The sequence below is a fragment of the Rhinolophus sinicus genome, chromosome 15 (assembly GCF_057876585.1).
Source record: "Rhinolophus sinicus isolate RSI-liver-muscle chromosome 15, RSI-T2T, whole genome shotgun sequence".
In the NCBI taxonomy this organism is placed as follows: Eukaryota; Metazoa; Chordata; class Mammalia; order Chiroptera; family Rhinolophidae; genus Rhinolophus; species Rhinolophus sinicus.
Window position 1 is genome coordinate 118,147,504 of NC_142515.1, and position 14,094 is coordinate 118,161,597.

Genomic DNA, 14,094 nt, shown 5'->3' on the forward strand with positions numbered 1-14,094 from the left:
TGTCTTCCTCTCACCTATATCCCTAGCATCTAGTACAATCCTTAACACATAGTGGAGACTCATTCTGTCTTGAGTGAATGAATGATATTTGTGCATTGCAGAATGTTTGGGAGTAAAATGTACAAAAATGTACAATAGAGAAACAGTCAGTAAAAATATTATCTAAGCATTCTGTATAGCAGCAAAACATTGCAAATAACAAAGTACAACAATAGAGATTATCTGAATCAGCTATTTCACTTCTAAAGAACATCTTACCGTTCTAACCACGAAAGTGACGTTTCCAACGAATTTGTGGTTACGTAAGAAAACGCTCACAGTATATACTGTTAAGTGAAAACAGAAGTATTCAAAGTTTTTTATGCAGTGAGGTTTTCATGCAATTTTAAAAGAAAATGAATATAAATCCCAAAACTTGAGACAACTCTTATTGGCATATTTAGCTTCCTTGCTTCTAGTTAACTTTCTCCGTCAACCTCACTGCATAAAAAGCTTTGACTACTTCTGTTTTCACTTAACAGTATATACTGTGAGCGTTTTCTTACGTAACCACAAATTCTTTGGAAACGCCGCTTTCGTGGTTAGAACGGTAAGATGTTTCTTAGAAGTGAAATAGCTGATTCAGACAATCTCTATTGTTGTACTTTGTTATTTACAATGTTTTGCTGCTATACATAGTGCTTAGATAATATTTTTACTGACTATTTCTCTATTGTGCATTCTGGAAATGAAATTACTGGGTGAAAATTTCACAGTCCTACATGCACTCTGTCAAAGTACCTACCTCTGTACCATTCGCTGTCATGCTATCTTTTTTAGAGGGAAGATTTCATAAACAAAAAATGGTAGCTCATTTTCACCTTATATTTATTACTCATTTATATCATACTCTTCTGTGAATTGTGTAACAGTGACCTATGCCAATTTTTCTGCTGGACTGTTAGTTTTTTGTATTGATTTAAAAGCTCTCAGTATGTTAAAAATGCAATCCTTTGGGAAATTTTTACAAATATTCCCAGTGAGATATAGGCTTTTTAATCTTTAATGTTTAACGCTTTAATATATATTTTTTAATTTTATGTACCTTTATCAATTTTTTCTTCTGTAAATTGCTCAATTGCTATCCATGTAGAATTTCTTACCCTGCTTAGATACATTATTAGATATATATTTTCTTGCTCAAGTGTACATATGTATAAGATATATCATCTAGGTTTATTAGTTTCTTTGGTTTACGTTTAACTTTTTGGCCCGCTTAGAATTTACTTTGGACTATTGTGTAAGATGAGGCTCTAACTAGATTTTTTTTTTTTTTTTTTTTTAACAAAACAGCCAGTTTTTCTAATACCTTCTCTTGGCCTTCCAAGAAATGAAAGGCAATTGTACTGAAGTAACCAGTATCCAAAGACAGAGCTGAGTGTTCACCATGAACTTTGCTTTCTCCTTCCAGGTGAGCAGGAGCCAGCCATCAGCAGTGACTCTGACATCTCGCTGATTATGGCAATGGAAGTTGGACTGTCTGACGTAGAACTTTCCACTGACCAAGACTGCGAAGAGGTGAAATCTTGAAATGGAGAATCTAGAAGGGATGGTAGGACCCCAGACGAAGGAAGGGAGGAGTGCCCCAAGACTTGAACTGGGCACACACACTTCCAGGACAGCATGGCATCTCCATGCCCTCCGCTCGAGAATGGTCCCGAAAAGCAATATCCAAAGTCACATCGATCAGATGCAGGTTCTCTGTCTCTACAACAGTCCATGGCCTTGGCGACTTGGAAGTCGAAAGCGGATTTTCCTTCCCATGTCCTTGTAGACATACACTTCAGAAGCTCCTCAATCAGACTGAAAGGACACTTTTAGGGCTTCCTAGGTTCATTTCCGTTTTCCCCAGGTCTTGTTGTCTTCTTTTGGAATTGTGTTTGATTTCTGTGGCAGTTTCTTTTTAAAGACTGTGTGTAGCCTCCTTTAGGTCCATTGCTTTGTTTTCCTTTTGGTTCACTCCAGATTTTACACAGATTTCTGTTTTGAAGCCCCAGTTCCTGACATGATCAGTTTGTATTCCATCTCTGAGATGAATGGCTTTGACCTCTTAGCATGAAGTATGCATGGCTTCGGGAAGTGCTGCAGCACCCTGAAATGGTTGAAGGCCAGCTTTCATTAAGAATCTAAATTCTTTGAAATGGATCTTGAAAACCCCAGTGGCCAGAGACCCCAACACCAACCTCTGAATCTGCCGAGGCCATTGCTCGTTAGTTTCAGCTACATCACACTGGCTTCCACTTGCCAGGCTCTGGAAGGGCCCACGTGACATGAGAAGGACGCTCTAGAGAGGCACTTTTGTTTGTCTGGATCTTACAATCTTTGGCTGAAATTCCAAACTCAGAAGTCCCCTCCAGGGCACCAAGGCCCCTCTTCTTGGCTGCAGGGCTTGTAGCTGGGACTGCAAGCCTGTTTAAGACCAGATATCACAAATTCTTCCTGAAGGCAGAGTGTCTGTTGTACTGGCTTCCCCAAGGCTAGAACAGGCTCTGTTACCTCAAGTGGCTTCTGCAGGAGATGGAAGCTTCACAAAAGGTCTAGTCAGCTTTGAGCCCAGTGTCGCCCACAGTGGAGGCTGCCACAGCACTTAGGTGATACCTTAATTCCAACACACTTCTGGTACACCTCCCAGACCTCGAGGACGGACTCAGGTGAACCATGGCCAATTGCTCCCTGAGTGCGTCTAGATACCAAGTGACAGGGGAGGTGTGATCTGATGAGCCCTTTGGTCTAAAAAGCACAGCCTGGGAATTGGCTAAATCAAGTTTCTCCTGATTGAGAGAGACAAAGCGGGAAAGGAAGAGAGGCAGCAAGTGAGTACTACAACCGGCCGGCATTTTGAGACCGTTTATGTTTATATTATTTTTTGTAACTATGACAGACATGGGCTATTTTTTTCAGTGGGCAAGTTTGTGATGCATTTAGAGTCTTCTGATGTAGAGGACTAAGGTAGCAGACAGAGTCTCTGGGCAGTCACCAATCAGCTCATCCTCTGTAAGGCCGTGATGCCGCGTGGCCTGACCAGGAAAGGACGCTTTTATACGTAATTTGATGAGGCTTTCCCACCTCCTTACACCAACACTCATCCGAAAACAGAGTTTGAATCTTCCATAAAACTTTGCTGCCTGCTGAAGCATGGAGTGCATGTCAGGGGGGACCCCTGGTAGCTCTTTATTCACCACCTTCAACCGTTTCCTATTTGATGCTTTCTAAATAGGCAGCAAGGCAAGGAAAATGATGGCCATCTTCAGAAATGTCACATCTCTCTAGGAGTCCAGTGCTTCCTGTAATAAAAGCCTGGGAGGGGTGAAAACAGCACTGAACTAGGAGTCAGGAGGCCTTGGTGAGCAGCATGCGAGCTGGACCGCAGTGTCTCCATCTGTAAAGGGAGGAATTTAACAAGATGACGCCCAAGGTTCCTTCTGGCTGGGAGACCACCAGTGAGCATTTCGCCCGGGGGGTCCATGTTTTGCAGAGAGCAATGATATGCAGCTGACTTTCCACCTTGGGGAGGCAGAGTTGCTGCACGCGTGACATATAATAGCTTTTGAGATTGGCATGCCTACGTTGATGAGAATGAATATCTCGGTGAGTGAAGTTTTAAGTCCAACGAGGAGTCGTTTGGTTTTGCCTTGTTTTAAAACCGCTGTTACTAGTTACAGAGTTTGCAGTCTCTGGACACCGTCAAATCCTGGTTCTCAACGTGGAATTCTGACTCTCAAGGTGTTTCTTTTTCTTGGTCAGCGTAGGCCTGCATCACCTACTTACTCCTCCTTCAGTCAGCTTTGCCCCAAACTAATTTTGGTGTTAACTTAAGTCAAGTGGAATTAGAAGGATAATGCGATAGCATAAGAAATATAAATTGTATTCCATATCCAGAGAGAAAATGCCTTTTGGGTTGCATAGTTCTCTGTTTGGTGAGTGTTCTCTCTTGCTGCCGGTGACCCGGTAAATCAGGAATTGGTTGCATGTGGCCACAGCATCCTTGAGGATGATGTGTAGACGATGAGGGGTCCAAGAGGCTCACCTCAGGGCTGTGGACCGACCTCACGGAGGTTCTGCTGCAAACTCTCTGGGCCTAGAAGTTTCTCCACTCACCAAAGGTTTGTTCCTGGAGGACTCTATGTGGCTTTGGTAGTTAAAAAGAAAGTTTAACTAGCATGAAAGGGTTCAAAAGAAATGGAAACAGCCCTTCTCCCATAGCGTTCCTCACCACCTCCCACCAAAGACCTGGGGACGCAGTGGCTCACAAAGGATGTCAGAGGGTTTGGGAACCCTCTAGAAGTATATGCAAACTTGATGTGTATTTGCAGATGTGCATTTTTCTGTCGTGAGTATCTAGACCAGCACTGTCCAATAGAAATACAATGCAAGTCACACCTGTAATTTTAAGCTTTCCACTGGCCACATTAATAAAAGTGAAAAGAAACAGGTAAAAATAATTTAATAATATATTTATTCAACCCCATATTATTGTTTCAATGTGTAATTCATGTAAAAAGTATTGATGAAATACTAGACGTGTTTTTTTTTTTCAACCTAGTCCTCTAAAGACATTGCGCATTTTACACTCACAGTGCATCTCAATTTGGACGAGCTAACAATTGGACAGTGCAGGTCTCGAGCTTCTCCAATATTCTCACAAGACTTCTTTGACCCTTACAAAGGAAAAAGGTTATAACCTGATTACCTCGTGAGAGAACTAGACTCCACTCAAGTCACCTAATGAGAGGCCCAGAGAGCTGTGTGTTTTGTAATGAATAAATATCCAGGCCGCCCTTTTTGAAATTTCTGCTTGACCTTTCTAACCACACCACTGATGTCTATTTCCGTTTACTGTTATTTCTCTAACCAGTTGTCTTTTAAAAAGTCACACAAACCATGTTGATTTGGTGCTGAAACAAAATGATATCCCTTACTTCTATGGCAAACCTTTAAGGCTGATACGTGGTCCCCAGGAGCCAAAGAGAATTCCAAACTGTAGTCATTCAACTTTACCTCAACCCCTAGCTGTCCTTCTTGCTGATTGGCAGAAGGTCTTTTCCCAGTCCTGGTGCCCCCTGGGGATTTCAGAGGAAGACATCTGAAGTTACATATTGACTCCAAATACCCGACTTTGTGTGGCCTTATTGAGAAAAAGTCTTTGGGGCTTGTGACCATCCAGCCTCTATTTGAATATGGCTGCCTGGCAACAGCCCAACTCCCCTTCACGTCAGCATTGGCCTCTCACCCCGAGGCTGTGGCTAAGAAAGGAATCATTTAGAGTCCCCTCTAGGAATTGTTTACCTCCTGTGTGACTGGTCCCTTAAGGGAGGAACTGAGCCCTGATCGTGAATACATTTTCTGACTATTGATTTCGTCTCTAGGGTTTGGTTCACCCCTGAAAGGTCACCTGCATTATCTAGGCAGGAAGAGTGGAGTGTTTGACAAGGTAGAAAGGTAACAGTGGAAAAGGCACCTTCCTATTCTGACATAGTAAGGATCGGAACTGTGGAGGCAAATCTCTGTCCAAAGAGGCTTGTTTTTTTGTCTTGTTTTCAGCAGCTCCCTCATGCTAGTGGAAACATGTCTGGACCTTCGTGGGTCTGATTTGGTCATATCAAAACCCGCGGTGCGCAGTGGCTATTTCACTTAGTGCCCTGCCATCCCTGTGGCTGCCATGCTTTGAGAACTGAAAACCCTCGTATATAGCCTAATGGAGGATTCTTTCTTATGTATGAGTTTTGTTTAGATGAAAATTCTTGCAGAGCATACACAATAAATGGCATTGAGTTACCATTGAATGTATCACCTGGACTGAAAACAAAGAAATGCCATTAAATCAAAACACAGAAAATCTGGGATATAGAGTCGTATCCTCTGTGGAGCGAGGACCCCTCCCTCTGTGACACTAGGGACCCTGAGGCATTTCTGGTAGAATTTTTTCTCTGCTCTCACTTAGATTCCTTTCCCTTTTCTGTCTCTATCTCTGGTTCTCTCTGCCTGCCTGTCTCTCTCTTTGTCCTCACACCCACACACGTTCTTCTCCCATCTCTCAGAACAAAAAACCTGGTGACTCTTCATCTATAAAGTCATCATTATTGGAGTTGCCATTGTTACCGTTGTTGGGGTTTTCTTCTTTTTATTGCATGGCCATGTCTATTTTTACACTTCGGATGAGGAAAACCAGTTTACTATAAAAGCAATTAACTTCCTCAGTAAAGGAGCTGGCCCCATTTTCACTTCTCTTGTCACTAATTTTATCGCAGACCACCTATAGCTATTGCCTTTTAGTTCAAGTTTCCTTGCCAGAAAAACCTCTTCAGTAAATAATGGCAAGACAACAACTCCAGAATGCTGTCTAGATTTATTATCTTCCTCCTCCCACATCGGTGACCTTCCTAGTCCCCCACCTGCCCCAGGGTTAGGATTTCTTAGAAAAATGTGTGGGCTCTACGGCACCCGATAGCCACTCGTGCTTCTTAACCTCGTAGCACAAGAGCTTGCTCTTCATAAGTGCTCTGAGAAGCTACTGCTTCCTTAAGACTGGAAAAGAGATGCAAAGAAGCCATAGTCCTAAGGTGAGGGACACGGGGTTCCTCGTGCACTGCTCTGTGTCCCAGAAGTCCCTCGTCCACGATACTGGGGGGCCAGGACTGAAGAGTGCATTTGGTGATTGCGGTTAAAGGACAGTATGAATACTCCACTGCAGGGAGACAGAAAACAGGTTGGCAGGATACAAACATGGATGCTCTTCCCGAATAAATGCTCATCCCCTGGGTTTAGAACTGGCCTGGTTTCTCTCTCTCTCTCTCTCTCTCTCTCTCTCTCTCTCTCTCTTTCGGAGTTAAACACTCATGCCTGCAAAGAATGTTGGGTTGCCTGAAAACTAGATTAACTCTGAGAAGCAGGTGTGAGTGTCTAATCACTTACCGCTTCCCTTTCCCCCCGTCCTCCCCGTCTCACAACTCCAGGCCCTTTGGAACAGGAACAATAACTTGTAAAGGTCCCTAGATCAGTAGCCACACTCTTCTACTTTGAGTCTCTTTATGGCACTAAATCATCATCCCAAAACTAAAGGAGTGAGTCCAGATCCTAGATGTGTGGACCCTTAATTATTGAGCCCTTGGATTGCAAAACCGGCTGCTCTGCACAAAACCTTCTTAGGTCATTCACATCTCTCCTTGCCGTCCTCTCAACTATGCCCCTAGCACTTCATCATCAAGTGGGCTTTGCCAGGAACCTCTGTTGGAAGGTTCCTTGTGCTACTGTTGATGTTTGCACTTACTCCAGAGCCATTCGCTCTGTGGCCGCCTGATACATAGTTGTTGATGGTTTGATAGGGCAAGAATATCCATCTCCTAAGAGGTCTGTACGTCTGAATAGAGCATGGGAGGAAATCCATGGAGAAAGTAACTCAACCTGAGTGACCCAAAGTCACTGCTTGGCAGAATGTCTGTGGTCTGGCTCTCCTTACTGCAGTGGAGGACGTGGAGAAGCAGGGAAAATGTGGGGACCATGTGTGTTCTATAAACCAAAGACGGCTCACCATCCAAACACATGTTTCTTCCATAGGCCAGTTTAATTTTCTTCTAATGTTCTCATAAATAAAAATGAAGGTGGGTTACTGAAACTTTTGGGGGCGGGGAGGCGGGGCGTTGTGGGGTGACGCTGTGGCAGGCCGGGGATAGACCTTACTAAATCCAGAAACCCAAGAAAACGTCTCATGGCCTTAGCAACACAGCTTCTTTCAAGTTGAGTGTTTAGTCCCCCTTTCCCTCAAAAGTTTTAGACAAATCTAGGGGTTTATTGAACTTAATATATTGTTTTCTTGGAGAATGTGACGATTTTTAAATAGCCAAAGAATTTTCATGTATAAGAGCTAGTTAATTACAGGATAGCCCTCTCTGTTGAAGAAAATACCAAACTACTGCCTGTACTAATAGGCAGTAGAGCAGTTGAAGGACTGCTAACATGCGGACTTTCCAGTCTGCGTTTGTGTTGGCATCTATGGCACTCACTGCTCAGTGTTTGCAAGGGGGCAGGGCGCCCTCTGCTGGAATAATCGCCATTATTCTTTTAGCCAATGAGTTAAACCTAGAGTCACCATTTCCTCAACAACTAGTTACTTGCCTTTTATCATCCCATTTCCTCAGTAGTTGAGAATTGACTTTATCAAAGGAGGAAGGAGTATCACAAACCCAGAAAAACTGAAGGAGAATCCCCCTGGCCATTTTGTCACTGTCAGCAGCCCTTCTGCAAAATGTTGACGTGTATTGTTGGCTCTGTTTGCAAAGAAGTTGCTTCTGGCTGGAATGTTGGTGCAGACCTATAAGGCAAGGGCCTGATTGTTTTGTAACTTATCTCAACTCGATTCTTGTCCAACTGCAAAGGAACATCATTAAACAGACTTCTTTCATATGAATGTAAATGGTGTGAAATACTGACATGTTTTGTACGTGTACATAATAATATATTGACTTCCTGCTTTCACATTAGTAATCTGAAATGGTTGTACCATTTTATAATTAGAAAGAGATGGAGGGGGAGGGGAGGGGTGGGAGGGCTGTTATTTTTATAGTGGGATGTCCCTTATATTTAGAAAACTTGAAGTAATTTTGTACTTGTGAAAAGTTACATTCCATTCATTTCCTGAAAAATAATGGGTCTTGTTCTTCAAAATGTTCATGAGCTGGGAGGATGATAATTCTAATTTCCAGGGGAGCCTCCCGAGCAGTGTATATGTGACACCCAATTTTGTAGACTGCAGACCATGACCAGCAATTGCTAGTTCAATAATGTGAAAAGAAAAAAACCTCAACTTATTTTAACCCCTCTGTATATAGCACATTATTATTTCCACTGAAAAAGACATCTACAAAGAATAAATTCACCATCATGAAATAGGCAGGGCATCCATGCATTTATTTTTTTCTTCCTAAACATGAAGTGTGTGCTTTTATTGTAAAACCAATAATGTCACAGGTAGACTTTTACTTAGCTTCCCCCATGAGGTCTTTCTGGCCTGTCTGCAGATCACACACACGACGGTCCCATCACAGCTTCCCCATCTCCATATTCAGACCATGAGACTGAGCTTCTTTGCTATAATTGCCACATGACTCAAAATCAGACGTCATTCCTGCTGCCATTTGCATGGGTAACTTCTAATTTGGACTTTGGTTAGCTCTTAATTGCTGAAAAATTTAGTAATGGGTTATGTAACTACTTTATGCAAACATCATCTTCTGTACAAAGTCACAGGCCTATTTAAATGACTAGTTAAGGCCGTGTAGTTCTTTTCTTTTTCTTCTTCTTTTTTTTTTTTTTTCCTGTATAAATCTCTTTCTCTTTTCTTCCCCACCTCAGGCACCTACCTTATTCCTTCCAAAGCACTTTATATTTTGAAATACACAGAAGTTTAAAACAAAACAAAACTGTCTTTAAAGGGATTTGTCTTCTATTAGGAGACACAGACTTTTCTTTCACTTTATTCTATTCTTGTGGGCTTGGAGAGCAGACGCAGTTTGTCTCATACTGGGCTAGGATGAAATATTATGGGTAGTCGGAAACATTCAATCGTACAACATGGCTATTTTTATTATATAGAAGACTTTCATGTAAATAAAGTGCAATCGTGTTGTTATGTGCTGGTTAAAAAAAAAAAAAAAAAAAAAGCAAGTATAAAGATTTGAAAAGGATTGTGAATTCCAGGAAATTTCATTGCAAAATTTTGTTTGGTTTTGTTTTTTAATAAAATGGAACCAGATGCCTGTGTTTGTGTCATTGATATTTCCTAGCTGTGTTTCCAGAAGGGGCCCTATCGATTTTTCAGCATTGATATCTGTCCTGAAATCCTGATTATGTTAAAAGAACAAGAGATTTTACCACCTTCTTTGTTTCTCTCAGGTACATCAAGTCCTCTAAGTGAAGTGATTAAAAAAATTGGGGGCAATTCTGTCATCAATCAGCTTCAGAAAAATGGAGTAATGATCCAAAGTTCGATACAAAGAAGAAGAATGGCTGCTAAATGAGCTTGAAGTGGGAACGGTCTGGTGGGAACTGAGCACTAGTGTCTGACCCACCTCAGGCAGGTTACCCCCGGGACCCAGCAGGTAGGCTGGGGTGGCCAGGTCCTTTTTATATTAACCTGCACATCTCTAGAGGACTTTAAACAGCCGTCCTTTTGAATTAGCAAGGAAAGGAAATGCTAAGGAAATAATAAGGATGGGAGCTGCCAGCTTGGGAAGGTGGGAAAGGAAGGGAGGAAAGGAGAGGCCACTAGTCCTTGTATCATATGCCAGGCCCCTTGCTGTGGCTTAGAACCTCTGTCTGGCCCGGCCAAGGCTGGGGACAGCCCCTGGAGGAGCATGTGGGGCTGGACATGCCAAGTGCGGGTCAGCTTAACGCAAGCCTTATACCTGGCCAGGCGCCCCTCCAGGGGTGTCGATGCCACACAATCTGTAAGCAGGAACTCAAACTGTATTGAGGGCCGTAGCCTCCTGGGTTCTTTCGTACCCACACAGAGACCTGCTGTGACGACAGGGAGCAAACATGAGCGCCCTGAGGCTTACTCTCGGGGCTAGTCTGTAGGTAGGAAGGTATTCTAAGGGGATTGTTGGTAACAATTACGGTGGTGCCACATGAGAAGTACTTTAAACTTTGTTTAAGCTTCCCAGTACTGCCGTTTTTATCTGCCCAGACACCTGTTGTCAGCAATGAAGCTGACATCTAGGGCTGTGACACTAGATACAGCACAGAGCCCCAAGGTCAATTCAGTTGGGACAAGGCGTCACATAGTATAGTGGCTATTAAAAACTTTTGAGAAGGTTTTATTAAGTCACCGATTGAGCTTTGTATTACTCAGTTTTTCCAAAGCTGATTGATGACACAATCCTCTTTTTTCAAAGGTCATATTTTTCAATACTGCACTGGATGAGACCATTGTGTGGGATGTGTTGGTGTTTGAAATAGAAAGAAGCTGCTACAGCTTGTTTCCCACGTCCCAATCTCTCAGACCCAACAGACCACCTCCTCTCGCTCTTGTCCCTGGGCCAGCTCCATCAGGGAATCGTCAGCCATGCACTGTCAGGTGGCTGTTTCATCTGCAGTGGCGATGTCCCCAGAAACATATCACTGGGCGCTGCTCAGAGTCACACACGTGCCAGGGAGCCCTGGGTGGCTACACGGCTGACTCTGACTCATTTCCAAGGAAGTAGAGGCCCTGCCCTCCCAGACACTCCTCTCTGTGGGCTTCTGTTTAGAGAAGCCATGCAGCATCTTCATGCTTTTGAGAATGGAAAATGTAACACTCCCCAGAGCTTTGTAACAAGCCAGCTAGCTGCGCCAGCTTTGCCCCCCGATTCAGCCTGTTAACACCTGCGTTTGGGGCACTAGGAGCTAAAGCACTATCCAGAAAGCACCAGAATGTGTTGGGTGTTTCCTAAGGCTTGTAATTCCTTCTACACCAATGCTAGCATCCTACTTATCTCCTTGCCTTGGTTGAGAAATGCATTGCGCCAGGCTGGGGAACAGGGCTGGGGAGGGGAGAATGTGAATTATTTTTGCTCTATGATAATTATTACATATAGAAGAGTGAGAGTACCAAGTGATGAGAAATGTAGGTGACTGAGAAAGGGTTCTTATTTAGGAGACTTTATAGAGCAGTTGTGTCGCCATCCTTCGTGATCCAAGCACAGAAAATTAGTTTACCTCTTATTTCATTACACCCATTGGTATGGAGTCTCCCTTCATTCTCACTGTGATTCTTTGTTCTTGGCTGTGAGAATAAAGGACAGTGACCTTTCCTATGCCATCAAAGACCAGGGGAGCCTTCTGCTCACCATGATTACATCTCCCTTCACTGATTTGCAGTCACAGTGCCCCAGCCCAGGTAGGATGCCACCCAAGGTCTCCAACCAGTAGCACACTGGGAGGTAGAAACTAAACTCCCCAGGTCCCTCTATCCTTTCTGTTGTAGAAGACAGTCTACCCTCTCCCTGTGGGAACATCCAGAAGGTCTGATCATAGTCATGACCCCCCTGAGTGCCTCCCTCTAATATTCCCACTTTCTTTGTTCTTAAGGATCATTTGCTAAATGGGAGAAAGCAGAGCCAGCTTTCACTGGCTGGCGACTGCCTTTGGTTGCTATGAGAGCTGTATACACAACACAGCTGTCGCTGATGTTACAGATCCAGTGGGAGTCAAGGCTCTCAAATCTCTAAGAAAAAAACCACATAATTCAGAGGTTTGGAAATAGCATGAGTATCTATAAATAAATGTGAGAGCAGAGGAGTTCATTACAGAATGTAAGAACACAATAGAGTTAGGCCTGAGAATAAGATCTCATCACGACCTGATGTTACACCAACAAAACTCCCAGTAAGTGAATAACGCACAGCCCTTCCTTTACGACAGGAAAAATTATAAGTGGTCCATTTGCCTCTTATCACTTTCTCTTTCCCTGTTTTGATTCCTTTTGTTTGAAATGAGGAGGAAGAGGAAAGGGAGGGCGCTAATTGGGGCCAGAGTTAGAGCTAGAACTTGAGTTTCCTGACCCCATTGCCAGAGTTCTTTGGGCTGCACCGTGCTCCTTCCATAAATGTAGGCGGCTCCAGACTGCTCAAAACTCTCAGCATGGATGGCAAGAAATACTGAAAATTAGACTTTATTATGGTGATAGGAAGACTGTTGTATAGTCAGGAATTACTCCCTGAAGAGGAACAATTCTAATCTGGAAAGAGGATGCAACCACAGTATATAAGCAGGGACATGTACACACACACACACACGCACACTCGAAATGTGATAAAAAAAAATACAGTGAATGCTTAAAGTTTTAAAAATGTATTACAGTAAAAGACACATTGCCATTGATCCCCCTCAAAATATTCCCCCTCGCTTCGAACACACTTATCCCATCGCAGTTCTGGAAGTTCTCTTTGTGAGCGTCTTTAGTTGCACTGTCATGGTTGCCTCCGTGTCCTGAATTATTGTGAGTTTGGGGAAGAGCCAGAAGTCACACGGTGCCAGATCTGATGAATAAGGTGGATGAGGACACACTGTAATGTTTTTATTTGACAGAAATTGCCATATACCAGAAGCAATGTGTGACACAGAGCGTTGCTATGATGGAGGATGAAGTAAAGACACTCACAAAAGAGGACTTCCAGAACTGCTTCAGAAAGTGGCAAGAATGATGGGATAAGTGTGTTTGAAGTGAGGGGGAGTTTTTTGAGGGGAATTAATGGCAATGTGTCTTTTACTGTAATAATTTTTTTTTTTAATTTAAACATTTGCTGTATCTTTTGATCACACCTCGTACACACACATACCACCACCACCACCAGTACCCACACGGTGAGCCCCCCCCCCCCCAGTGCTGTTTCATTTTAGCTGTGCAGGAAAGCTCATTGCCTTAAGATCCCAATGTGAGTTATTATGCTATAGACTCACTTCTTTGAAATAAAATGAGTTACTATTCTGTGCTTTCCCAAAGTGGCTCACAGGCAACGGTCTGCCCTTTTTCTGGCCCCTGCTATGATGCTGAGACTTGCCTGACGGGAAAGATAGAGGGGAAGAGGTCTTCATCATACACTGTGGAGGGCCTAGATATCCAGAGAAACCCCCAAGTTACAGAATGCTTAAAAACATGGCGAAGCAATGTCTTAAATCTCCTTTAACATGACTAGCTCAGCTGGCAGGAATGTAAGAGAAATTTCTGGAAGGCAGAAACCATAAGAAAGAACCATTCAGAGAAGAAAATGAGCATCAGAAAGGGAGTTTGCCCTGGGTTCGTATGCTGATCCCTGGTGCTCGAGGGATCCACACGTTTTTTTTCTGTAAAGGCCCAGATAATATTTTAGATTTCGTGGGTCACTTATGATTTCAGTCATTGCTTTTCATTGTTGTTGTTTCTTAACAACCCTTTAAAAATGTGCAAACTGTTCTTAGCTTGAAGGCTATACAAAAACAGACTACAGGAAGGGTTTACAGGGAACAGAGACAAAGGCCAGGGTCAGAGTCAGAGACCTTGGCACAAAACCAGTGCCCACAGTGATGGGGAAACTAGCTACA

At 43.2% G+C, this 14,094-nt stretch overlaps 1 protein-coding gene across 1 annotated transcript in view; it reads left to right on the forward strand.

Moving 5' to 3' along the window:
* The window catches only part of RNF150 (ring finger protein 150), a 179,917-nt gene extending 170,130 nt beyond the window's left edge, over window positions 1-9,787 (forward strand). The window contains exon 7 of the mRNA XM_019730798.3: window positions 1,451-9,787. Within this exon, the coding sequence (XP_019586357.2) occupies window positions 1,451-1,569 (119 nt within the window). The 3' untranslated portion in view covers window positions 1,570-9,787. The remainder of the gene's footprint in view (window positions 1-1,450) is intronic.
* The last annotated feature ends 4,307 nt before the right edge of the window (window positions 9,788-14,094 follow it).